This window comes from Fundulus heteroclitus, chromosome 7 (genome assembly GCF_011125445.2).
Source record: "Fundulus heteroclitus isolate FHET01 chromosome 7, MU-UCD_Fhet_4.1, whole genome shotgun sequence".
NCBI lineage: Eukaryota > Metazoa > Chordata > Actinopteri > Cyprinodontiformes > Fundulidae > Fundulus > Fundulus heteroclitus.
This window is the reverse complement of record NC_046367.1, coordinates 42,052,135-42,079,685: the sequence shown is the minus strand read 5'-3', so window position 1 is coordinate 42,079,685 and position 27,551 is coordinate 42,052,135. Positions and strand designations below refer to the sequence as shown.

At 40.9% G+C, this 27,551-nt stretch overlaps 1 protein-coding gene across 1 annotated transcript; it reads right to left on the bottom strand.

The window, feature by feature from the left end:
- Nucleotides 1-4,006: 4,006 nt before the first annotated feature.
- Nucleotides 4,007-27,551, bottom strand: LOC105915540 (bone morphogenetic protein receptor type-2). The gene is made up of 19 exons (XM_036138663.1): nucleotides 27,421-27,551; nucleotides 26,309-26,449; nucleotides 21,727-21,918; nucleotides 19,105-19,317; nucleotides 17,818-17,922; nucleotides 16,882-16,973; nucleotides 16,311-16,544; nucleotides 12,977-13,091; nucleotides 11,073-11,233; nucleotides 10,851-10,998; nucleotides 10,637-10,773; nucleotides 10,303-10,439; nucleotides 8,848-9,034; nucleotides 8,672-8,765; nucleotides 8,084-8,163; nucleotides 7,878-7,982; nucleotides 7,648-7,800; nucleotides 6,420-7,356; nucleotides 4,007-5,952 (listed from the first exon to the last, which is right to left on the bottom strand). Exons 2-19 carry the CDS (start codon nucleotides 26,394-26,396, stop codon nucleotides 5,645-5,647), a joined length of 3,486 nt encoding a protein of 1,161 aa, XP_035994556.1. The 5' UTR covers nucleotides 26,397-26,449; nucleotides 27,421-27,551; the 3' UTR covers nucleotides 4,007-5,644.

Sequence of the window (27,551 nt, the reverse complement as noted above, 5' to 3'; positions counted from 1 at the left end):
ATTTACACTGAAGGGAAAGTGTCGGACAGAAACACACAGAAACACACGACGACATATCAGACATCCCTGAACCTTCAGAGGACACACACAGCAAGTACATATCAGGTTACATCTACATCATCATCACGCTGATGATCAGAGTCCACCGGTTCTGTCAAACAGCAAGCGGGACATGATGGATGAACACCGGCAGGCTTAAAGGGAGCATATCTGGATTTTTAACTACAGTCCAGCTCACTCCGCCAACTGAGGCTCTGATGCCGACCAATCAGAGGACAGCAGGCGTTGAGTGAAGGGCTATTTAAAGAACTGAAGGATCTTGTTTCCATTAGAGGAGCGGATGAAGGATCAGCAGCAGGTTGTGTTGAGAGCCGAGTCCAGAAGAAGAGCTGAACCAGAACCAGCCCCCTTTAAACCCATAGTGTTCAAAACATAAAACATTTTACTGAGCTGATGCTTCATGCACGAGGCTACAGTGGTGAATATATTAACTCTAAATGTGTTTATACAGATGCAGAGAAGTATAATTAATTACAAATATGAGAGCTACAGTAAAGACTTTAAAGGGAAATTCAGCAGCAAACTGTGATTTCAGTTCAGTAGATAACAGCTAATAAAGAAACTTCTGGAAAATCTAACTTTCACATGTTTTTTTTTTTCCTTTTACATTTTGTAATAATAATAAAACCTAATGCACATGTTTTGCTGCTGTCTGTTATTTAAAATGTTTTTTCCCCTCTAACATACATACTTAACTAGCAGCGCTGTGGGATCATTTCCAGGCATATCTCAATATAGTAGAATATCATCAAAGTTACTTGATATTACTAATTTAATAAGAAATTGAACCTCATATAGATTCATTGCACACATACTGATAGATTTCAAGTATTTATTTTTGTTAATTTTGGAAATTAGGTTTGTATTATTACAGCTTAAGAAAATGCCCAACTCTGTTTCTCAGAAAACTACTTTAATTATAATATTCCACTGAGCAGTCAGTTCTCTAGCAGAAAGCCACCGACATCCTCCACAGAGAGGATAACCCAGAAAAAGGGTAACTCTTAAAGAAGCTGCCTGGTCGGAGTGCTGTATCCTGGAACAATAATGGAAAGTTCAGTGGAAGGATAAAGGGTGCAGAAGCAATAAATATCCACAGCCTTGATAGGATTGAGGGGGAAAAAAGCCTAAATTGACAGTTAATGGGAGATTTGCAAGACTCTGACACACAGATATATCCACAACTGGTCATGAGCCATAAATGTAATAAACAGAGACAACTTGAGCAACCTTTTGCCTCGGCTAAGAAGAAAAGGACTGGACTGTTGCTTGGTAGTCCTCCATTTAGATGACCCTTGTATCACTGCAAACTGGCCTGAACCCCCGAGCAGCTATGGGCTGCTGTCAGGAGGAAGATGAGAGACACCAGAGTGAAGAATGCAGACGAGCTGAAGGTCGCGTTTAAAGGCCTTTAGCCCTCAGCAGAAGCGCAGGCTCAACCCTGCCACGACCCACTGAGGCAGCGATTCATTCACTACGATCCCACAGGAACTGAAAACATGTACTGTATTTTAAATGGACAGTTCTCAGTTGGCTAACCTCTTTGTATAAGATAATCTGTTATATTTAACCTTCTGCATTAGTTGAAGTTTCTGAGAAACAGAATTAGCTGTTTTTTTGTTTGCTCCAAGCCTCAAAATAACCAGAAAGGAACCCTTTTTGCTCATTACTCTGTGTGAAATGAATCTATACGAGTTTGCCTTTGAATGAATTATAGAAATATTTTAAAATTCCAGAGATATTCCAAAAAAAGTAAAAAACAAAGCAACTGGACTTGTTTTTCGTAGTTGAAGACGTTTCGCTTCCTCTCCAGGAAGCTTTCTGAATTCCAAAAGTCTAGAGCATTGTGGAGCTCCAACTACGAAAAACCAACTACGAAAAACAGGTCCAGTTGCTTTGTTTTTTACTTTTTTTGGAATGACCATGACCTGGATGACTGAGAATCTTCACCAGCATATTCCAGAGATATTCTAATTTACAACGATGCCCCTGTGGATTTCTTTCCCGGGTCCTTTGTGTATTATGAAAGATCCGTTTATAATGTAGAGTCATCCATCAGCAGACCGACCTGCACAGAGTGGTTATAAAATGAGCTGCTGAGGGTTTATCAGTAGACGGTAAACAGCAGCTGAACTGGTGGAGACATCCTGGAGAAAAAAAACACCAGAGCTGGAAGTCCTCAACCACCACAGTTCTAATAAAAATCCTCCTTTATAAGGTCCTGTTCCTGGATGGTAGAACAGCTTCAGTTCTCTGAGAACCAAACATAGTTCTGGTTCTGAAGTTCCGCTCAGTCCGCTGGCCGAACCACTGACACACATATAAGACGTAAAACATGAAAAACCTCTCAGGGTGTACACACAGCAGCGTCTAAAAACAGTACAAAGTGTATAAAATACAAAAATAAGCAAACAGAACTGAGAAGGCATCTTCAGATCCTAAATAACAGTTTGACACCATTACTGTAAGGTTCGCTAAATGCTCTTATTTTACTGCAACTGCACATTTAAACAAGTTTATAGAAATGAGACCAAAATAAAAATCAGACGCATCGCTGCAGGAGTTTCTATAAAAAAACAGCCACAGTCTGCAGAAAAAAACAACTGCATCTGGAGAGCTCCTGTTAGAAAAAGCTCAAAGTAAACATGAAACTGAACTGAAATCTGTTTCATGTTCTGCTGTTTTTTTATTTTATTTTTAAAAGTCTGACATTAAACCTTTCTGTTGAAAACAGTTTATTTTTTTTATCATGGTAGAAAATGTGAGCTGCTGGAATCCCAAGGATCCACGATTTAAACCTTACGGACTAAAACTATTTAAAGTCACATTAAGTCTAAACTCTAAAGGTTGTTAATCTACCACCGACTGGATCATGATGTTAATGAGCCAAACTGGGAGTTGATTAAAGGTGCAGCTCACCAGGAGGATTGCATTTGTTCCTCTGTACTGACTATTTAGATGTTTGAATTTTATCCCTCTTGCTCAGGGTCCAGCCTTCATCGGACCTGTAACCCGACCCAATCAGAGGTTCTCCTCCTGGCTTATAAGGAAAACACCAGCTGCTGTTATTCCTCCATAGTTACTTCTCCTCAGACTTTAGTTGTGCCTCTCTCTGGTTCTCACCAGGAAGTTCTGTTTAAAGTCTGTAAAAATCAACGGATTCTCCAGCAGAAGTGCAGTCAGTGTTCTGGTCATCTGATCCAAACAGACTGTACTTGGGGGTGGGGGGAGGGGGGGGGGGGTAACTTCTTAGGTGCTCTTACTGCTAAAAGTGAACATGTGTTCATTAGTCTCTAACTCTACGTTTAAAGTGCCTAAAGAAATAAATCATGACTGGATCAAAGCCTCTCTGCTCCCGCTGACTGGATCAACAAAGTGGTTCTGATCCTTTCTAAACAACAGAATCAGACCATGAAGCCTCTTAACAGCTCCTTCAGTCCGGATCAAACTGAATGTATGAGTGTGACCTCATCCTCTTTAGTTGTGTCAAATGCAGGTCAGTTCTGGTTCTGGTTTGGCAGGTTTTTACATCTTTATTGGTTAGAAATGTTAAAATAGTCTTAATCCGTTTTATGCCTGAAAATTGGCACAGAGTGTGAAAATGTCTTCAGGCTCCTGTTTGGCCAGATCACATCCATCCATCCATTTTCTTACTCACTCATCCCTCATGGGGTCGCGAGGGGTGCTGGTGCCTATCTCCAGTGTTCAAGGGGCAGGTACACCCTGGACAGGTCGCCAGAATTTGGAGAAGCCAATTAACCTAACAGTCATGTTTTTGGTCTGTGGGAGGAAGCCGGAGTACCCGGAGAGAACCCACGCATGCACAGGGAGAACATGCAAACTCCATGCAGAAAGACCCGGGGGTGTACTTGAACCCAGGACCTTCTTGCTGCAAGGCAACAGCGCTACCCACTACGCCACTGTGCAGCCACAGGCCATATCACATATTATTTAATATTTATTTTCTGCCTATTTCTGGATCTGAAAGCGCAAAGGTCCATGTGGACCTTTTCTCTTATTACTGACACAGAGATCTAGAAGTAAATGGTCCAAACTAGACATGAACTTCAGCCTCATTGCTTCAGAACCAGTTGTTCTATGTCACAGTGTCAAGTTAGTTAGAACAGGAGCACATCCAGAACATCTTCACCACAAAACGGAGGAGAACCTGGTCACCGTGCATTTAGTGCTGTGTTAGGTTTTACATCAGAAGTCAGAATTTCGTAACAGGAAATTACATCACAGCCAAATCAACCTGTTCCTCTTTCTGTTCAGAAATCCTGAAGGATTTCTTGTTGTTGTGCTTGTTAACTTTGGGCCCTGCAGAACAAAGCAGGCTTGGCTTAAATGACCCAAACAGTGAAGATCAAGCTTAAAAACTAGTTAACTGAGTGAATCCAACCAGGGGTTGCTTTCTCTGAGCATCACTGTTTTGTAAAAAAAAATGTTGGAATAAGAAAAATGTTAAAATTAACACACTTATGTATGTGGCAGCTAAATGATTAAAGGTTATCTGACAAATTTATCTGACATTTTTAAAACGCTGCAGATGTCACCAGTCAGAGAAAGTGAATCTCTGTGCAATAATCCCACTGTTTTGATAAGAACCACTCAGTCCAGCAGGCGGATTTACTGTGATAAGTCTGACTGGTTGTGTGTCCAGCGTGTTACCATGACGACAGACATAACAAGGAAACCAGCTTTGTGATGCTGAACAGCCTGAACCAGCCAATAAGAATGCTTTGCAGACCAGGGCCCTGAAGTCTTAAACAAGAAGGTCAAACAGGATGTTAGCAGCTACAGGAAGTGGACCAGAACTCGCCATCAGGACCAGGACAGGAGTTCGGGTCTAATGTGTGCTATTTTTGAAAGTCAAAAATCTTATTAAACCCACTGTGACTTTGATTCAGTCTGCCAGTCACAAACCCAGTGGGGACTGGTGTTTGTTGTTTTCAGCAACCAAACCAGCAGGCTGGTCCTACGCTGCAGATATTCAGGTTCCTGGGCAGGCCTGTGACTCAGGTAGGTTAAAAAAAACACATGGCCACACCCACTAGCTGGAAGGCCAATCAGAATGGGGCTTTACCTTTCAGTAGAAGAGGGGTGTCATCTCACGTGAGCAGCAAGGGTTTAGGATTCAGAGAATCTTTTCCTCAGAAAGTGACCTTCTCAGCCACTGTTGGTTATGCATAATATTCAGAGAAACTTATAAAGAACTTAATCAAATGATTCATCGTCTGTTTCTGCTTCCAGAGAACAAACATGCTCCACACTTACAGGGTAAAGTCCTGTGGATTTCTCTCCATTTTATCTTTGAGCATGTGGGTTTGTAGTCCACAGCGCCCCCTGCTGAGCACACTGAGCACATTATTCCCTGCTGATGGGAGCTGCTTCCTGTTTCCATCTGATGAGTTTCAGAGATTTGATGGAAACTCAGCTGATGATGGTGGAAAATGATCCCTCCTCCAAGCTGCAGCATCAGTTCTGTCAGATGTTTCTTCATCAGAACAGATCACCGTTATCTCCAACAACAAAAGTTAAAACGATTAAAAAAAAGGAAACATCTCTGGATCTCACAGGCTCTTCAGAACCGGGTCATGCCGTCCGGCTCGGAGGTCGTGGTCGCCGTGGTTCCTCCTCCGACCAGAAACACGGCCATGCTGGACTTAGACTGGTTGATTCTAGGGACACCAGCGCCGCCTGCTCTGTGGAGACCAGACGACTCCTGGACCTGACTGCTGGTGAACTCAAACTCCAGGTCCAGGTCCCTGTCGGTGGAGACCACCCAGGAGGCTGGACGCCACTTCTTCAGGGTGTATGGGGTCTTCACACGCCGCTTGATCTTCTCTCCTGTGGCGCTCAGACTGCCATAGTCCATCACAGAAACATCATCTGAGAACAAGAGAACGGGTCATTAGGAAACAGCCGGAGAAAGACGGACAGGTCCTGCAGATCTCTGAAACAAAAACCAAAAACCCTGAGAAGCTGAAAGAGTGACTGATGGAGGAGGTGGAGCTGAATTCATGACATGATGTTGAAATCCTGGTCATCTTTACTCCAGCATCCTGCTCTCTGAGTCGAGATAACAGCTCTTTGCTGCTAAAACCAGCTTTTCTGACTTAAAGTGTGTCATTTTTGTTATTTATACATTCAGTAAAAGGAAATGGATCACAGTGGGTCCACCATTTAGCAGAACCTCCCTCCATGACAACAACATTCCTCTGAAAACAGAACCTGACTAAAACAGAGAGGAAGTTCTGAGGAGAACTACTGATCCATTTAAGTGGCTAGGGGAATGTGGACTGGATCATTGGGTGTGGAGCAGTGATTCATCTCAGAACCATTTGATGCTGACCCACCTGATGAGATGCAGGAGGAGGACAGATCCAGGGAACAGGGACGCTCTGGCCTCCTATTTTTGGTCTGCCTGAGCTGGGGCTGCAGCAGACCTACGGTTTGAGGTTCTGAAGGTCGATTCTGCAGATCCGCCGGTTCTGATGCCGGACTTTCTGCAGGAGCAGGATCCAAAGCTTTAGAGTCCAGGATGGAGACGTCCAGAGGTGGGGCTCCTGTAGCTGAAACTTCTGCTAAAGCTGGGTTCTGAGGAGCTTTCGATGGTTCTGAAGTCTGAACGTTGGACAATGTTGCTTCAGGAGCTGAGTTCTGTCCCTGTAGGCCCGGTAGAAAGCCTTCCTCTGTCAGAGTTTTAACTTCTTTCTGATATGTTTCTGTATCTGAGCCTTCACCTCTGTCAGCAGAATGGACCGGCAGCATGTTCTGTTTCATATCTGAGACTGCAGCTGGAGGTCCAATGCTCTTAGATTCTGGTTCAGGAACGCTGACCTCTGCGGGCCGGTGGAGCTCGGAGCCCAGGGCGAGCCGGTTGTTGTTGTTGTTGGAGTTGGATCCTCGTCCTCCTGCTCGGCCCGGTGGACCGTGGTGATGATGATGAGGAGGAGGAGGGTCGCTCTCAGCAGGAAGCTGCTCTCTCCTCAGCAGAGGTTCATGTTCATCAGGACTGAAGTTCAGACTCAGGTTCAGCTGGTTGTCTCCGTCTCCTCCTCTCCTTCCTCCTCCATCCTCTTCCTCCTCCTCCTGTGGTCCTGCGGGGTTTGTTCTCCCTCCTCCTCTCGTTTTATTGGTCACCAGGACGGGAACACCGGAGCTGTGGCTGCTGGAGGCACAGAGGACTTCAGGCCCGTTTGCAGCGCTGCTCCTCATCTTGGTAACCGTGGTAACCAGGTGTGGCTCTACAGGTGGGATAACTGCGTTCATCTTGGCCACACCTGTCTCCACCTGGAACACAGGAGATCCTGGGTTACTGAGGCATAAAAGAATCAGACGGACACCTGCAGAGGAGCTTTTTCTGATTGGCTGATTAACGAGCTCTCTGATTGGCTGATAATACAAACCTCACAGTCATTGGAAACATTACGGCTGAGCTCAGCATCCTACTGACTCAAGAGAGCTGATCATCAGATTTATACATTTTATCTATACAAGGTTTACGCCCCATGTTACTGCTGCCTGGACTGTGAGGAACCTGATTGGTCTGATTCTCTCTGATCAGATCATGGGGGGTGATACCTGTCGGTGGGTCGACCTGAGCCTTCCCGGCTTCTGTCGGGACTCGCTGGGTTTGGGGAGCAGGTGGAGGCTGGTGGGCCTTTGGGGGAGGTTCTGCTGCTTGGGGAGCGGCTGGATGGAGGCGGGAGGTCCTGGTTCCTCCTGACTGGTGACCTGCAGGATGAACAGAACAGGTGTTACAGCGTTCAGCAGCAGCTCCTCCGGTACAGAGTGTAACTGAGAGGTTTTACCTCCATGCTGTGATGCAGGAGGGAGGTTTGTGGTACTGATCCAAACTGCTTCTGAGAATGTTCCATCAGGTTTTCCTGAGAGGTTTTTCTCAGGTTTTTCTGGACCTGCAAACACAGATGTTTACAGATGTTTGTTTGGAAGGAGGAGGAGGAGGAGGAGGAACTGAAGAGGAACTAAAGTATTAGTTCCTCTAAAGTATTAGTACCTGTTTTGGGTCTAGCTTGGAGGCCTCCAGGTCTGCCTCTGTGAGCTGCAGACAGACAGGAACACTGGGTGCAGCGCCCCCTACAGGACAGGAGTTATAGTAAAAAAATGTAGGCTGGACAATATAGAAAAAAAGCACAACGATAAAATAGAAATCATGTTGATCGATAATTATCAACAAACTCAAAATATAAATTTTAAGTGCAGCCCTGGCCATTTTATGTTGTTGCTTAGCAACCTATTTGTAGATACAGAACACTGAATTTAAACTCAACCCTTTAATCAACTTTTTACCAAAACTGCGAGTTTTAAAAAAAGAAAAAAAGAACTTGAAACACTTTGAAGGGGGCGGAGTGTTCCTAGGTCTGCGTTGTGATTGGTTGGGAGGATGTAATGACTGTAATATTAACCTACATGATTATAATACAAAAAGGAAGGAAAAGTGTTCTTCTATTTAACTTTTCATTTACCCTTTTTTCTATCATCAATATACGTCTATCATTCGATATATATTGTTATTAAATTAGCGTCCAGCCCTACTTTATCTGATGTTTTTTTCAGTTTTAGGCTCCAGAGTTCAGTGAGTTACCGTTTAGGTCAGAGACGCTGCAGAGGACAGAGTCTGTCCTCAGGCTGCTGGAGGTCATCACGCTGCAGTCTGAGGCGGCCGGACGAGCTTGAATCTGACAGAAAAAAATGGAGAAAGTAGTCAGAAAAGTCTTCAATCAGGGTTTGAGTTTAATGTGTCACCTGCTGAGCTTCTACCTGCTGCCGTTGCTGGTTGATGCAGTTCCTGTTCTTCTCTCCACCTTCTGCTCCACTCATGGTCGTCCTGACAACCGATGCTGGATGCCCATCTCCCTGGAGATTCTTGACCACGCCCACCCGGAGATCCTCGATGTAGCAGGAAGAGGAGCCAACCTGGGGAGTCCAGCAGCTGTGAGACAGATTCCTGAGGACAGAAAGCAGGAACTTTATGGCTGCTGTGTGAGTCAGCCAGTTAGAGAAGAGAAAATCTGTAATAATCTCATATTAATATTAAAGCAAAGCTGTAATCATAACGTGCCACCTTTTGTTGATAGCAGGGTGTGATTCATATCATAATAACTAGAAAGATTGGCTTTTATTTCAGTATGTGAGAGCAATATGGATGTGTGCATCAGTAAACAAGCGCTGTCCAACTCCAGGCCTCAATAGTCACTATCCTACAACTTTTAGATGTGTCTATTCTCCAACACCTGAATCAGATCAAGGCTCATTACCGTCTAAAGAGATGTCCGACCTGCAGAGGAGGGAATCATACACAGGTTTGTCAGCAGCAGTCTGTACCTGTGGCCGTGCACTAATGTCTTATAACTATTATTATTTTAATAGAGCTTTTAAAATACTCATTCATGAGAGGAAATGTGTCCAACAATCACTGACCTGTTAAACACCTAAAAGGCTGCTCTAAGTTCCCAACTTAGTTAACCATCCAGCCTCAGCAGGGTTTCTATAATTTTTTCAGTTCAAAACTGTTTTTAAACCTTTTTTTTAACCATGTCCTGTCTGGCTGTGTAGCACTGAGAATCGCTTTCATAATTGAAAAAGGCCTTCGAACAGATGAACAGTGAGGTGATCAAAAACTCCTATTGTAATATGGAAAATGAAAGATAAAGATAATAAATATAAATCGATGTAAAAAAAATACTTTATTTCTCAGAAATTCAGATTTTTATCTTTAACTGGGAATAAGAAATAGTTTTCAGTTTTTATTTCTATATACTTAAAAAAAGAAAAATTATAAAATAAAGCTTGTTTTCAGACCTTTAAAGACTGCCTCAGACATTCTGTACTGTGTAGAAATTCTCAAGAAAAAAAGCTAAAATTGGTTTCATTTATTTTATATTATGTAACATCTATAGCGTTATTTTAGATCAGCTGATTTTGGGTCTTCAGTAGGGATGTTTAGTTTAGAGAAAACTTGACTGCCAGCAGTGGGAAGTTAAAGTAACGTCAGATTTAGACCCAGCATGGATCACTTTAGGAGGGTCTGAAATTGAAAACAAATCCCTTTTGATGCATTTTATGTAAATATATGTGTACAAATAACATAAATATATACACGCTTTATACTCCAAACTGTTATTTTTACCTTTTTTCTCGGGGGAACCCAGTGGCTTTGCACATACACCTGTGGCTGTGTTACCTGTGTGTTACAGGTGTGTTGGTGGTCTGTACCTGTGGTTGTGGAGCGCGGTATGAGGGCTCAGAATGATCAGGTCAGCCAGCCGTTCCTCAGCACACTGAGCCGTAAGTCGGGCCTCAGCGTCCTGGTCCCAGCAGTCCTCCATGGTCTCCTTCAGGGCCCGCAGAGCCTACATCACACCACACAGAAAATTAGCAGCAAACAGCAGCTGCAGACTGAACCAGATAAAAGAAAGCTGAAACTTTCTGTTATCTGACTCTGTCACTTTAAACAGAAATAAATTAGACGTCCTGACGGGCCTTTCCACCCTGACTTCAGGATGTTAGGAGTCAACATGAACACAGAAAGCTAATCAGGAACTCTGACCAGGCTGTTCTCCTTCCAGACTTCAGGGAATCTGGGTCTGTGTTTCTCCCGGACCACCAGGATCTGCATGTCCTCGAAGCTCGGATGATTCCCGACTTCGGCCTGGAAAGCCAGCTGGTACTCTGGAACGGCTTCACCTGAACACACGAAGCATTCACAGTGAGTCTGACTGAGCGGGCCGTGGTCAGGAAGGACAGGAGGGATCAGGGGTTACCTGGAAACAGGTCGGAGCACCTCCTGAAGCTCTCCCAGTACAGCAGACCCAGCGCGTACACGTCCACCTGCTTCAGAGCCGATTCACAGTCTCTGAGGTTCAGAGCTCCTCCCAGAACCTCCGGGGACATGTACCGCACCGTCCCCACCTGCAAACACAACCCGTTAGCTCCGCCCAAATGATCCCGCTCACCTTAACCACCGTTCAGTCACGTGACCTGACCTCAGATATGGCCATGGTGTCATCGTCTCCAGGCCGACAGGTTCTGGTTCCTGTCAGCTTCATGGACAAGCCGAAGTCGGCGAGGACGCAGGACAGATCGGATCGGACCAGAACGTTCCTGCTGGTCAGGTCTCTGTGGGCCACGGGGGGTTTGTACTGGTCTGAGTGAGGAAAGACAGAACAGGTGAGTTCAGGTATCAGGTTTAATAACTGGTCTGAGGGAAATACTTAATGTTTTATTTTCTAAATAAGAGTTTTTATCCTACAATAACCTCTAACAGAAGCGTGATTCAACAGCATTTCCACAGGAACACTAACAGTAGATTTTTGTAATTATTTAAAAACAAAACTTTTATTTTTTGATTTAGGAAATGTTTTCTTTGGTTAAACAGCACCAGACAAGTATCTGCTGCTATTTTTGGATTACATTTTAAAAAAAAGTTTTCACAGTAAAGCAGAAAAAAAAAATTCTCATGACATGATTGTGAAAGTCAAGCAGGAGCTGAAACCACGACCATTGCAGCAAATTCAACCCAGCAAACCCTGAAGAAAGCAGAAAAAAGACAAACAACAAAAAGCTGGCCTTCAAATCCCAAGTGGTTTTTATTGCTTATGAGTAACGGCAGGATAAAAAGCTTTTAGAAACGAATCCCAGTTTTTTAGGTTATCTATCGCCGCACACAGACAGAAATGTACAAACATCATAAAACTAAAAAAAAAAAATTAAGCTTACTTGCTGCCAAATAAATATATTAAATTTAAAATGTAAATGCAAAATTGATAAACTCTCTTATGACACCAACAGTGGAAAATTCAATTCAATTCAATTCAATTTTATTTATATAGCGCCAAATCATGAAACATGTCATCTCAAGGCACTTTACAAAGTCAAGTTCAATCATATTATACAGATTGGGTCAGATTATACAGATTGGTCAAAAATTTCCTATATAAGGAAAATCAGTTCAAACAGCAGATGTAACAGTCACCAATCAGACTAAGAGTTTCCAGACGTTACAAACAACATCAGTAAAGGATTTGTTGTCATTATAAATCCTTATTATTATATTTTATCTCCGATAATATATTTCCCCTCTCTATTAGGTGTATCAATATTTACTAAGATTCTCACTAAGTTACAAGTTAAAAACCACTCGACTATATTACAGCTTTGCTGTGGTTTAAAGTTCTTTTAATGAGAGCCAACAAGGAAATGCCATAAGAACTGAATATTTATAACTGAAGGACAGTGATGATTTATACCAACTCCACTTTTTCTTTTGTGTGTTTCACAGCAACAATAAATAAATGCAAACTAATTACCAGTGTAATATTTTTTGTGCGTTTAAAAAAAATCACCATAAAGATTTGTTGTCTTAAAACAATCTCATAAAATTTATGAAATGAAGCATTTTCTTCCCACTCAAGCAACTGAAAAAGTAATGTCACATAAAACCAGCTGCAATCTGCTTCCAGCTGCTGAAGTTCATGTTTGCATCTGCAGGTGCTTAGTCCAATCTGCTTTGTAAATCTGGTGTAAAAAGACAACAGATAGAGGCGTTGGCACTACTTTATAAATCCTCTCCTGAATGCTCTCTGTGAGAATGAAGCAGAATCCTGAGCTGAGCAGCGTTGTCTCCTCTCCGTCTGACACCAAGCTCTGTTTGATCAAAGCTGTCAAAAACACTCTCACTGACTGATGTCTGTCTCCATCACCATGAAAACACAGATTGTTTTTCTCCCACACAAACCATCCTGCTCTCCCTGATTCTCCTCTCAGAAATTCATCCGCCACAGAAAATAGTTCCCAAACCGCCTGTCAGCTCAATGGATGCTTCAGACTGCAGCTGGTTTAGCATCATGGACCCGTTCCTGCATGTTTGGATGTAATAAGGACTTCTTACCTCCTCTGTAGAGTTCAGTGTGCAGGAAGGCGAGTCCTCTGGTCACGCCGTGGGCCATCCTGCAGCAGGTCAGCCAGTCCACGGTGTGCAGAGACAGGTACTGAGACAGACAGCCCTGAGACACATCAACACGTTACATATGTTAGAAGAACTGCTTTGTTTAGCCCTGAAATTCAGCCAGACATGTTTCTCTCCGCTCTTCAAACTGATAAAAAGTTTCAATAACTCTTTCCAATGTTTTATCTAATGATATGAATACCGCTGTTTTTATCAGATATTTTACAATAACAGATGTGTGCATCTTAGTTCATCCTATACTGTTTATTCAGGATTTCTGAGGAATTGTTCAAATGCAACTATTTTTTGTTTCCAAACAGCATTATCTTGAAAAGGGAGAAACCGAATGACTCCTCAGGGCACAGAAATCCTGTTAAATGTTGGAGGTATTGATATGCAACTTGTTATTGATAGTAACTTGTGATCTATATGCAGTCCGTACCTTTGAGACACTGTTCAAGACATAAGAAAAAAGCGTTTAAGTTTGTAGACCAGAATTTTTCAGGAGTTTTAAAGAGAATCATAAACAGCTCATTAGTTTATCACTATAAACGCTTAGCTCCTTTTAGAGCAGATTGTTGCGGAACCGTTTGGATCACGCTGAGAAAACGGAAAAACTGCCAACTGTTTCTGAACTCTGGCAAAGATTTTTACTGGACTTGTTCCCAGAAAACTGTGGACTTTTTTCTGATCTCACCATATGAAGGGGTGAGCATTTTAAAACCAATTAAAATAGTCATGCAACTTTTTATTATAGTATTTTTAGACGATAGTCATAAATGTTTCTGCAGGGTTGTTCAAAAGAATAATAAAACAATCAGGTTTAATTTAGATATTTAAGGTTTTAGCTAAACAGTTGGGAAAAGTTATATTATTTAAATTACACTTTAAGTAATAACCCTACTATAACATCTTTATTTATAAAGCACTTATAAACAACCAACAGCTGAAAACAGCTGGAACCAAAGACAGTGCTGTGCATCGCAACAAACTAAAACACATCCATTTAAGAACTAAAATACACACTTAAAAGAAACAATAAAACCAATTTAAATAGAAAACTAAGTCTTAATAGTGTTAAAAAAAACTAATAAAAAACTAATAATAAAGGTGGGTTTTAAGGCAAGTTTTAAATGTCGGCAGTGAATGAGCCTCTCTTATGTGCAGAGGGAGGTTGTTCCATAATTGGGTAATAAGAGTTACATAACAAATTATTAGGCACCGGATGTAGTTTGAATTTATTAGATTCAAGTGTTGGAACCATTTTGAGATGTGTTTGTGATCAAAAATGGACCAGTAGCTGCTGCTGTGATTGTAGAAACTGAGGAACGATTGGAGGTCATTTGTGCTCCCGTGTCTTTAATTCAGTATTGTTCATTTTATCATTGAACAACATCTGGATTTATAAACTATGACCTGTGTAACTGTGAAAATCTGAGTGATCAAATTACCTGATTTGGATTTAGTTTGTCAGGCTGCAATGTTGTTGCATTTACTGTTGCCTTGTAGCAAAGAGGTTCTGAGTTTGAATCCCAGCCTGCATAAAATTTTCATGTCTTCACTGCACAGAGGGGTGTTGCAGCTGCGTAGCCTTGCAGAAAGAAAGCTCAGGGTCCAACTTCAGGGGAAAAGGCCTTTCAGCAAAGAGGTTGCTGTTCTCTCCCTGCATGCTTGGGTTCTCTCTGGTTCTCCACGAACACTCACTCTGAATTGCCCTGGTGAGTGTGTGGATGATTTTCTGTCCTGTCTCTGCATTATTCTGTGAAAGACTGGGCCCCTGTCCAGGATATATGTAACAAAAGTAATTTCCCTCTGGGATTATTAAAGTACGTCTGATTCTGATTCTGATATACCATGTAGAAAATGGATGGATGATATTAAAAAAAACAAAGACAACTGGACAAATAAAATGTGTTTTCTGAAGTCTACTAAAGTCTCAAGCATGACATCTGAATCCAGACAACTCTTAAAGTTCTCCTCAGCTTTACGTGTTTATGAACAAACATCCAGCTGTTTGTTCCTTTAAAAGCAGCTCAGACTTGGTGTCCAGGTTTCAGAGTCCATGTTCTGAGGAAAACCCAGACGTGTGGGTGTTCCTGTGCTTGTTTTTTTACATTCTGGGTTACAGATTGTGAGCAGACACGTTAATGACTGTCTGACAGCTGCAAAGGAATGCATAAAAACCCAGACAGACGTCACACCGCCTCAGCGTGTAACAAGCACAGAGTGCATGGAGAGAACGGCAATAAACAGGAAGGCAACTCTGTTTGTGCTTTTGAGCAAACATACAGATAACAGTCTGTGAGGGTTTTCCTCATTAGGTAAGATGTGCAACTATGTTGGTTCAGAAAGCCAAAGCAAAGTCCTCTCAAGTATTAAAAACACCTGTTTCTGCTTTCTTTTTTTTAAATGATTTATATGAATAAGATTTAAACATACAGATCAGTCTGTTCTGGTTTAATGGTTTAAACCGTTTTTGTGCACTCCATCAACATATTTCATGTGATATGTGATACTCCTGATAAAAGGTTTTATACAGATTTTGTTTTTTTTACGTCGACCTCTGTTGATTTTATTAAATAACTGACCTCACAATGGCATAAAGACATGTATGTGTGTGTGGTGGAGGCTCCAGACAGGAAACAGACATGGCGGCACCATCTCCCAGCACAAAGACTGGAGGAAGGGTGAACCACAGGAGTTTATGGGTTTGAACAGAACAGCTGAACCACAACAACACTTGAGGTTGCAGAGGCTGTTTCACACCGTTAGGATTTATGGGATACATATTTTCTCCTGATTAAAGGGTGAAAAGTATAACGTCAGAGAAGCTCTGGTTAGCACCAGAGATTCCACAATGATTCCAGCGGGAGACAGGAAGCAGTTTAAATCAACTTATTATTCTGGTGCCAGTCTATAGAGTAGACATCTAGGAATTAGGATTTTTCTTGTCTGTCCACATCGCCACTTTATAAATGTTGACCAGGACCAGTGCAAAAATTAAACCCAAGTTTATACAGTTTTAATTATTGATTTTAGTGTGTTAAAGATAAAAAATAATCAAATCATAAACTAAAGAAAGGTCATGCGGTTGAATTATGTTGAAGTTTCCTTTAATGGAGTCGATACCAATTTTTTTTTCCTTTATATTGATTTAAAAACTAGATTGTTTTAGATCTGGTCCACCTCTATTTAATGTGTTGCTATATTCTGTTTTCTTGTTGCCCAACATTCATTACTTTACGTCAGTAATTTCTTTCACTTTTCTCCAGCTCACATGTGGGTAGTACTCCATGAGGATCAGGAACTCTGGTCGGCCCTCGGCTGTCGTCTTCTCGTCGGCAGCCAGGAAGCGGGCGATGTTGTCGTGCTGCTGCAGCAGAGGCAGCCGGTAGATAAAGCGCTCGTTGGAGAAGTTCGGACGGTTAGCGGAGCTGAAGACTTTAACGGCCACGCAGCGCTCGTTCAGAGAGCCGCGAAACACAGATCCATAGCGGCCTCGACCAATCAGCTGCCAGAGAGCAGGAAGAAGCGGGTCTTTAAAAAAAGATTTTCTCCACTGCTGATAAGGAGTTAATCTTCACTTGTTTATGGAAAAGGGCTGGACAGAGGCAAAATTAATACTCTGCATAGATCTGAATCATTTTAATGTAGGAAAAACTGCAGCAAGATTTATGTTAGATTATTCTGTTAGTGTATAATGTGATTTTAAAAATTGGAAGAAAGGGGTTCACAGCAACAGAGTTGAGTAAAGGATGTCCAAAACATACGTAAGACAATTATTCTGAATGTAGAGAAAGCATTTTGTTCTTAGGACGACTAGTCAGCACAAAAACTACAAAAAATACCTCCAGCAGCTTCAGGTTGTCAAGGTCCACAACTGATTCTGAGTTTGCTGCCTCCATCATGTTCACAGCAGACAGACCATGCTTCTGCTTCCCTGGATGCACACAACGACAGGAGAAGATCAGCTACTGGTTGCAGAACTATTATTCACCATAAGTATCTCATAAATCTAATTTTTCCAAGGCCTCTTAAAGGTATAAACAGCAGTAATCTTCTAGTAATCTAATGAGTAAAACCCTACCTGACACCTGAAAACTCAACTGCACCTATAATGAATTAAAATGGAAATAATTGTACTAAACTTTTAGAAATAGCAAAGTATTTTGTATAATTAAAGTAATAATTCCAATCTCTAATTTAATTAGACAGTTTTCTTCTTATTTGCCTAATAGGACATTCTCAGGACAGTTCTCATCTTTTTCTGCCTCTCTAATCTGCGCAGTTCCACAAAGTTTCTTGTTTTAAAAACCAACAAGACAGGAATCCTGATCATATATCAGGAAATGAAAGCAACCAGGTAGTCTGTCTTCTTAAGTCTGAGACTCCAAAGATGTCTTAAAAACCCACATTTTTGCTTTATTTTTTATATATCTTCATCATAAAATAAATAATAGTAAATAAATGTGTTTGTATGTTAGTTTCATAATTTTATTCAGTTTTATACCAACTGAAAGACAAGAAACTGTAGAATTTACTCAACATTTATGGGACCAACTCAGCTCAATAAAATTATAACTTTGCCAGTTTTCCTGAACTGTTTTATCTGCATTTGATCATTTTTAATCATATTAATAATTACTATAAATAATTAGTTTTTTTCACTGCACAGATCAAGTTAGTCAAACACAGCAGGACCTCTGTGTTAAGGAAAAACATTATCTATAATCCCTCCACATTAACAGTTTTGTTTATTATAAAAGCTGTTTCAGTGTATTTACTTTTCATCATGCGGTATCCCAGGAACATCGCCATGATGAGGAGCGCTGCTATAGCAACAGTAACCAGGGCAACCAGAGCCGTCTCCTTCACCGTCAGCTGCCGATCTGTGGATAGATGACATCGTTGATCACATCAGCTTAAGTTGTTCAAATTGTGATGTTTGCTGTGATCTTAGATTTGAAGGATCCTGAATAAACCAGCGAACAGAATAATTTAGCATCAGAAACATCAGATTCAGAAGAGCTCAGGTCAGCTGCATGAATACATCTGATTCAAATCTATGTTTTCAGAGCTGGAGGTAAAATCCATCCAGAAGAATTATATTTTGTTCCTCTGCCTGTAAATAAACTTGTTTTTACAGTTTTCCTAAAGGTGTTCTCACAGCAAACTCACCTGTAGGTTCTAATTTAGGGGTTGAGAAACTTTACCTTAAAGGATGGAATCTGGTTCACAGACAAGGTCAAAGGTCAGGCACAACTAAAAATGAGCAAGCCTCTTTTATTTAATTTTATTTTTTGCTTTCAACTTACCATCAAAATAAATGGTGCTTTCTGCTGACAACACTTTATGAATCTAAGCCACTTTGGTGGCAGACAATAAAACACAGGCTGAAGTCTTATTTTACAGGAATTTTAACTTCAACTGTAAATGTTGTCTTGAACTTGATTTAGTCATTTTTATGCTTCAACAAATAAAAAGCCTCTTTACACACACCAAAATTAAGATAATTAATGGATTTGGAAGGCCCTTTAACATTAAAGCAGCTAAAAAGCTTAAAAGTTACCCAGAAATAGTTGTCATTCTATGAAAACTATTGTGAGAAATGGCATCCTGGGGCCCTATAAGATTTTCAGCAATGTTAATGGCACATTTAATGACTGGATTTATCTAATATCTTTGTAAATTCTCTCATCTCTGTTAAATATTACATTTGTAAAACAAAACAAAGCAAAAAAAAATTAGCACATACGTTTGTTGTAAACGTAAAGAAGAAAACCCTTTTGTGACAGTGCCTATTGCTAAAAAAAAACAAAAAACTTCAGTACTGAGCATTTACTCACTCTCAAAAGTTTTTTTAAGACATTTTGGATCAGAAAATAGATTCTGGACCTAATTCTGAATCAGGTCATTCTAGATCTGAAGATGATAAACGTCCAGTCCTACAGTGATTATCCCTGTACTTTACTTTGAATCTGAACAGACTCTCCTTACAGTTTATCCTGCTTCAGTCAATCTTCCCGACAACAGGCAGCGATGAACCTGTGATGGTTCTGGACAGAGCTCACCTGTGTGACTGAGGCTGAGGTCGTCTCTCCTCATCGGCCTCAGGGCGGGCGTGTCGGCGGTGGGCGGAGCTTCAGTGTAATTAGTGTTGCAGAGGTCGTGGCTGCAGCAGCAGAAACGGTAGCTGGCTTTCTGCATCTGAGACGGAGTCGCTGTCACCAGGATGCAGCGGTCGCCATAACACTCCTGATGGTTGCCCACATGCATCCAGCAGCCTGGAGGGAAATACAGCAGTTTATCTAGCTGGTGTCAAATGGCTGAACTATTCTCTTTTCACAGTCAAACATGTAGGTGAGGTAACTTATTTACAGATATTATGTGGTATGCAGACGACCAACATGGAGGATTTGATTGCATTTGACTTTGTAAAGAGCCTTGAGATGACATGAGTTGTGAATTGGAGCTAAATAAATAACATTCAACAAAAACATGTTAAATGACAAAGATTATAAAGGTTTCAGTTTCCGCAGAGTCTGAGTTGAAAAAGTCAGTTTTACTACAGGCTTTGAGTAGTAAAGGTTAAACAAATGCAGAGCAACAGAACAATTCATTAAAACACAATAAAACTTAAAAGATAAAATCTGACATTAAAAGTGAAGTTTTATGCCAGATAAACTCCAGCAGGAGAAATGGGCCTTTAATCAAACAGCTCTAACATTATGAGCTGCTTTGCTGTCCCTGGTGGATTAGCTCCATATTATTACCAGCTGAAAACATCTGGTCCACCTCTGGATCTAAAAGGCTGCAGCTCATCTGCAGTGCCGTGAAAAAGGATTCATACCCACTGAGCTTTCTAAAATGTTAACCTCACAATTATACACCTCTATTGTAATTTTACATGGCAGACCAACCCGGAGTAGTGATTAATTTAAATAAAGGACACTGATACATTTGCTTTTCTATCAATAATTTCAAGAGTGAGGTGTGCATTTTTATTCACACCATTAATCTGATGCTTCTAAATAAAATCCAGTGCAACCAGCTGTCTTCAAAGGTCACCTAATTAGTAAATAGAGTCCATCACGGTGTAATTTAATCTCTGAATACATCAAGATGTTCTGTTTCTGGTCTCAGAGGTTTGCTGAAGAACATTAGAGAAGAAACAGCTTCATGAAGGCCTAGGGACCAAGCAGACTAAGGGAGGAGGCTGTGGAGAACTTTAAAGAAAGTCATAAAACAATATCTTAACCTCTAAACTCCTCACAGAGATCTGTTCAATCTGTCGTCCGAAAACTGTGGGAACAGTTTGTAACTGCAAACCTAAATCAACATGGCCGCCGACCTAAACAGACAAAAGCAGCCATACGGCCCATGGCATCTCTGGAGGATCCACAGAGATCTACTGCTCAGGTACGACTATTATTCGTACATATCTGGCCTTTATTGAACAAGGTGGAAGCCGTTGTTGAAAGAAATTTATAGAAGTTCTGTTTGGAGAAACACAAACATGTGGAAGACCCTGAACACACAGCCTGGGCTACAATGGAGCGACTCCACGTAATCTGATTCAGTTTGAGCTAATTTGCTAATTTAAATAAAAAAGTATCAGCCTCTAAATATACCAAGTCAGTTTGGACAGACCTCAAAAGACTTGCAGCTATGATTTTAGTGAAATTGTGTCACTTTTCAGAATTTCACTGAGAACCACATTATTTCCTTCCTCTTCCCTGTTATAAACTAAATTTTGTTCACCTGCCATGTATAATCAAAATAGGATACTTTGATGTTTGTGGTTGAAACAAAGCAACATGTGTAAAAGTTTAAGCAGTAATAATAACAGAGCAGAACTGAATGACTGAGGAAAAACTAAGTGAAATGACCTGGAAGTTCCTAAACACCAGCAGTGATTTCATGTTGAAATGAAAACAGCTACAGTCATTCTTTTATTATCTCCCTTGTTTCCTCCACAGGAACACTGGAGCTTCCTGAATGAGAGGAAATCAGATTACTCCATCCCATAATTCCTCCTAATGTGAGTAAACCTGAGGTCAAGACTCTGAGAAGCTGCTGGAAGCTCGCTGAGGTTTTGTAGCTCTTTCTTTAAGGTTCAGTTAATTTACACCACTTCTAATAAAGTTATATTTTCACAGACATTTTTTGATATAAATGATAAACTCTACTCCTGATTTGAATGGAGTATTTTATCTACATTAGGATCATACAGCGGTTTGATGGTCTGTAGCTTCACAGCAGCAGACTGCTTTACTGAGAGTTTTTCCTCCTAACATATTTCACCTCTAACCTTTATAAGCTCTGAAAACAATGAACTGATCTGATAGTAGCTAACAGGGAAATTAATAATAAAAATATGTTGAAGCTGTCAGAATAAAATCAGACAAATCCAAATAATTTATTCCCAGAGTTAATTCTATGTCTTAAAAAGTTTGGGGGACAAGTGACTAATTGGTAATCTAAATAATCACAGATAGTCTGACATTATCTGTTTATTTAAATTTTTCTTTGTTTACTAATTTTCCAAACAGTGAAAGTTAGATGGGCTAAAAGATTATGACCTTCTGGGTCAACCAGAACCCAATTTGAACCAGAATTTATTTCATTAGGATTCTTTTCTGGTTCAAATTACACAAAACCTGAAAGGAGGAACATCCCTGAACGTTCCTGACCTTGGTTCAGCAGCTGCATCTCCCCGTCTGCTTGTCTTTCCCACAATGCATAGCAGCGGGAGCCGCGACTGCAGCGAATTGTGCCATTCTCCTGCACCTCTCCTCGCAGCTCATTGGTGGATACAGGCTCCGCCCCCTTAAGGCTGTTGGTGAATGCGCAGATTCTCTCCTCTCTGTCCTCCAACTGCAAACCTGCAAACAGAGGAAGCTGCAGATTATGTATCTATATATCAAAATATTTATTATATGAATGAGTGAATAGCCCTAATGTGAGCTCAGATAAATGGACAAGGCTAATTGATGCTGGTTGGAACAATGGTCCATGGTTTCTGAACCACCATATGAGCTTTCTGTCAGAATCAGAGTGCAGAGTCCATCATAGAAAGTTGTATGTGGAGCTTTGTTAATGCAGAGCATCCTGGTTGCCCATGCTGACCCTTGTCCCCAACTTAAAGTAATAGCAATGAGCCTTTGAGTATCAGAACTGGACTACTTCTAGTATACTGGTCTGCAAAATCATCCTTTTTCTTAACTCACATGGATCACCATGTGATTGCGTACCTCTTACCTGTGCAACACGTGGCATCAGGTGGCAATCGGATGTTTTAGACAATGTTCTGCAAGGAAACCCTGCATTATGTTATTCTAGCGGATGCTGCTTTAAACTCACTCTACCTACCAAAGATAGATTGTAGCAAAACATGTACTCCTAGTTCATTGAAACTACATTTTATGGTGGCCGTGGACTCCTTCGTCAGGATGATGCTTCTGACCACAAACCGAGAAAGATTTGAAGCACAAGAACAAGTTTGAGTTGCTGGCTTAGCCTCCAAATTCCTCCAATCTCAAACCCATTAAGCATCTGTAGGGTGTTCTGGACACACAACTTCGATCCATACAGGCGCTTACAAACCTTAAAGAATCTGCTGCTAACTTGGTGCCAGATATCACAAAACATCTTTAGTGCTAATGTAGTTCATACCCTGAGCGGTCAGGGCTGTCTTAGCAGTGGCAGGACCAACACAGTGTTATGTCTCAGTGTTATGTTGGATCAGCATATATGTTAGAAGATATATTTGGGAATCAACAATAAAGCCTCCATTCATCATGCTGGTATGAAGGACTGACAGAAAGTTAGATGAACTCCAAACTCTCTCAGATCCCAGCGACTCTAAACACTGACAGCATCGGATAAGGTTTTATTTCTGAGGCTGAGAGGCGAGTCTGAACATCGGAGGCCTGAGGCTGCTGTAGTTACTTTATGTCAACATTGTTAATCTGATGATCTAACGACACGTCTCACAAGACACTTTATACGGAACAACAACTTATACTGAGACGCACTTTAACAAACTGAATCTGAGACAGTCAGCTTTGTAACCTACTTCACTGTTCCTGAGGGTGTTCTTTAACCAACAGGGTGGAAAAATGTTTTTTTTTCTTCAATTGAATAAAAACAAAACTGAAGTAATAATCTTTGGACCAATAGAGGAGAGATCAAAAGTTAGGACACAGCTTCAGTCGCTTCAGCTAGGAACCACTGATCAGGCCTGAAATCTGGGTGTAGTGATGGACTCAGACCTGAACCTCCAAAAGCATCTAAAGACAATTACAAGGTCAGCTTTCTATCACCTGAAGAACATTTCCAGGATTAAAGGACTGATGTCTCAGCAGGATCTGGAAAAACTAATCCATGTGTTTATATTTAGTAGAACTGATTACTACAATGACGTTTTCACAGGTGTGCCTAAAAAGTGGATCAGACAGCTGCAGCCGATCCAGAACGCTGCTGCCCTCGTCCTCACTAAGACTAAGAAAGTAGAGCACATAACCCCAGTTCTTAAGTCCTTCCACTGGCTCCCTGTATCTCAGAGAATAGACTTTAAAATCCTTCTGTTAGTGTATAAATCGCTGAATGGCTTAGCTCCTAAATACATCACAGACTTGTTATCAGTGCATCAACCCTCCAGACCACTAAGGTCTTCTGGCTCCAGCGTACTCTGCAGAACCAGAACCAGAACCAGAAACAAACATGGAGAAGCAGCATTTAGTTCCTATGCTCCACTTATCTGGAAAAAACTTCCAGAAAACTGTAAAAGTGCTGAAAGCCTGAGTTCCTTTAAATCAAGATTAAAAACACATTTGTTTAGAATTGCCTTCGACTGTTCTAATAGAACTGTATTACTGAAATATAATTAGTTTACTTTGTATTCCAACTATTTTTACTTGTTTGCTTTTAATTTCTATTTTCCCATGTTCTATTTTGTTTCTGCATTTTATTCCTGCTTGCTTTGATTCTGTTTTATTTTCCTATATTTTAATCATGTATAGTACTTTGCATTGTCTCTGTACTGAAATGTGCTATATAAATAAATCTGCCTTGCCTTGCCTACTTCAGTAGAGTTGCCAACGCCTGACAGAAACATAATTTTCAACAAAGTAAACTTATAAAAAAGACTAAGAGCAGCAGAATAAAAGAATAAACCTATGAGGGAACAGCATAGATAAAAAAAAAACGCTGGTTAAAAGATGGGATTATTACAGCAATAGAAAATAATTTACTTTAGATAGCCAACGGTTGTAAATAATCATTGGGTCAGTCTGTTGTTTTGCTGCCATCTAGTGGCTAAAACCTCAAACTGCAACAAAGTAAATGAGTTATGTTTTAAAAGGGCTCCTGAAGGAACCTGACAGAGAGTTTGTGTGTGTGTGTGTGTGTGTGTGTGTGTGTGTGTGTGTGTGTGTGTGTGTGTGTGTGTGTGTGTGTGTGTGTGTGTATATGTCCTCCCTGAGCAGTCGGAGCCAGCAGAGTCTCAGTGTTTAGTCTGCCAGCAGCCACAATGAGCCGAGGGTGGAGGGTTTTATCAGCGCCATCAAAACAACAACGGGACCGGCTCAGACCGCCCGACGACTCTCTGAGCGTCACAATTCAGGAATAGACAGGAAGAGAGGCGAAGCGTGTTCATCAGGAGCTGCAGGAACTGAACAAACACTTCAGGAATGTGGGCCTGAAAGAAAAAACGCTGCCACAGCTTCAGACTTCAAGCATCAGAGTCTGTTACAGAAACTGATGCTTATGTGATGTTGGTAACTGAATCAACACTCGTCAGTGAGGAATAACAGCAAACACCTCACTGGGTCTCAGTTTGACTTCAGTCAACTTATAAAAACATGACAGAAACTCGTCATCTAATCTTATCTAATCTTAATCCTCAAAAATTATTTAAAGATAGTAAATACAGATTTTTGCCATTATTTTCCCTGAAAGTTACTAGTAGTTCTCATCAGATCTGAACCTGGAACAAACAATCACTTTTATGAACACCAGAAAGAGAAAACTAAAGAAAGTCATTTTCAGGAATTCCTTTAATTCTCTGAATATCTGGAAATATGTCTGAAAAATATCTGGGGGAAAATGGTGGCCATTCTCGTTAGGATAACCAAAACCAGGTGTTTATTTCACCATCTTTGCACTTTATGAGGAGGCGGCGATGCTCTAAACCACAAGTTTCCAAACCTTTTTGTTATTGACACACAAAATAGTACCAGAATGGACTCATGATGCAGATTATTGGTTGAGTTTACAAACATTTCTGCAAAATAAATAATGGATATTATAATAGTAATGCAAATAGCATCAACAGCCAATGTGTTTAATTTTGTCTATTTCCAACGTGTGGTGTTTTTATATCTTTAAAAACAATATCATAAATTTGCTTCACCTTTATCATTTTTGTTGTTTAGTTTCATTTCTTTAAAGGGTCTCAAGACCCCATACTTGTTGATTCATGACCCCAAGTGGGGTTCTTACCCCAACTTTTGTAATCATTGGTCTAAATGACCTGTTAGAACATTGATGGATCACAGTAAATCTGGAATCTTCTTTCAGGATCCAGCTGGAAAGTATATCTGCATCCCTGAGATGTTCTCCTGAACTCTCACCATGCTCTGTAGATCAGCAGGACTAATAATCCTGATACACACCAACAGTAACATGCAGCCACGGACATAACCTGACATTACTCTGAGACAAAGATGAAGCTACAGACATCAGGATCACGCCATGCCGGCACGATGCTCCCAATATGCTTCTGTTAAATCTTTGGTACAAAGTTATTGCGGCAAGTCCTGCTTGAAATTATTCTGGTTAAGTACTGCTGGCAAATCCGTTTCCACTGCTCACCCAGAACCTCCTTACACTCCCATCAGAACAATATAACAGCAGAACCTCCTTGTGAAGGACCTCTCACACTATCATACATTTTGGACCCAACTGTGCACAGAAATCCTCATCTAGACCCTCTGCTGATCATCCAGTTTGATATGGCAGAACAAGATATGAGGAAAGATGAGCAGAACCAGATGGTTTCAGTCTGAGCTGTGGATCAGTAATGATGTAATAAACCAGTTTTACTCTGCTGGTCTCACTGGTTAACACCCTGAAGGCAGGATGTGAGGATGATGGAGATGTTAGCATCAGATATAGACAAAGGGAGCTGTCAGGCCTACAGATGGTGGAAACTGTGAGCTGTTCTGTGTCTGATGATGATGATGATGATGATGCTGTGTTTTACATACTGACCTCTGATCCCAGCCAGTAGCAGGACAAGCACACACACGGTCAGCGCGGAGGCAGCCATGTTGGGTCGCTGCAGAAACTGAGCCCACATCACTGATCCTGGATCAGGTTAGTCTGAATGGGACCCTCTCATCTCTGCTGACTCTGAAATAAAATAATAAAATGTATTTACAGACAGGAACACTCATTGCTGACAGGGCAGGCTGTGGGGCCTGGGGCCCAAAAATACAATATTTATTTTTAAATAGCTCCTCAATTCAAGTTAAATAAATAACACTTTTTAAAATATATTGTATCATTTTACAGCTTTAAGTGCCCTGTTTCCTTCTTATGTTCCTGGCATAGTCATTGAGTCCATTCTAATCCAGACACACCGTTGAGATTTCAAATGGAAAGTAAGGTCTAAGTAAGTTTTTATGATCTGCATTTATTAATTTTTATTATACATAGCCTACTTGTTTTTTTATTTTGTCTTTATTAAAACCACAATGATTTTAATATGATTTAGTCAATTCAATTACATTTTATTTATATAGCGCCAATTCATGAAACGTGTCATCTCAAGGCACTTTCCAAAGTCAAATTCAATCAGATTATACAGATTGGGTCAGATTATTTATGAATAATGTAGAAATATGAAAAACAAGCAAATATGGAGACCGGATCTTCTTTTTATCAATGACATCTTTGATCATTTCGCAAAACAGAACCTATTTCTTGCTTTAAATCAAAACAAACACTTCTTTATCTTTATTTTTTACCAGGAAACATATTTTTTTCTTTATTTAGTTACTTATGGAACAAGTCGCTACGTCATAAGGCTGAATATTGATCCATCAGTCAATTCTTTAGAGTTTCGTTTAAAATCCACCAGGCTTTTGTCATCACACACACACACACACACACACACACACACACACACACACACACACACACACACACACACACACACACACACACACACGTGTGTTTCCGGTCAGATGAAGGATGCTGTGATCACCTGATCAGTGCGTCTTCAGGTAGATCTGCTGGATGGGAGTGGCCCCCACGCGCACAGAGACACGCACGGACACGGACACGCGCTGATCGGTCAGACCAAAAGAATCGGTTCGTACCGGTGATGAGGAAGACTCCGCTCAGTCTGCAGGAGGAGATGAAGCCGCCTGTCTGCTGTATCTGCCTTGATTTTGGCCCGGCTCCTTTCGAATCAGCTTGGTAGGTTCGGTTCCGCCTGGTCCAAAGTCTA

Bases quoted from the DNA above. Each gene is read 5' to 3' on its own strand.
- LOC105915540 (XM_036138663.1), bottom strand. From the start codon at position 26,396: ATGTGGGCTCAGTTTCTGCAGCGACCCAACATGGCTGCCTCCGCGCTG. The intron at 16,974-17,817 runs GTAAATACACTG...GTGTGCATCCAG, and splicing joins GGGATACCGCATGATGAAAA to GGAAGCAGAAGCATGGTCTG. The intron at 10,440-10,636 runs GTCAGAGTTCCT...GGTGTGATGTAG, and splicing joins TCTGGAAGGAGAACAGCCTG to GCTCTGCGGGCCCTGAAGGA.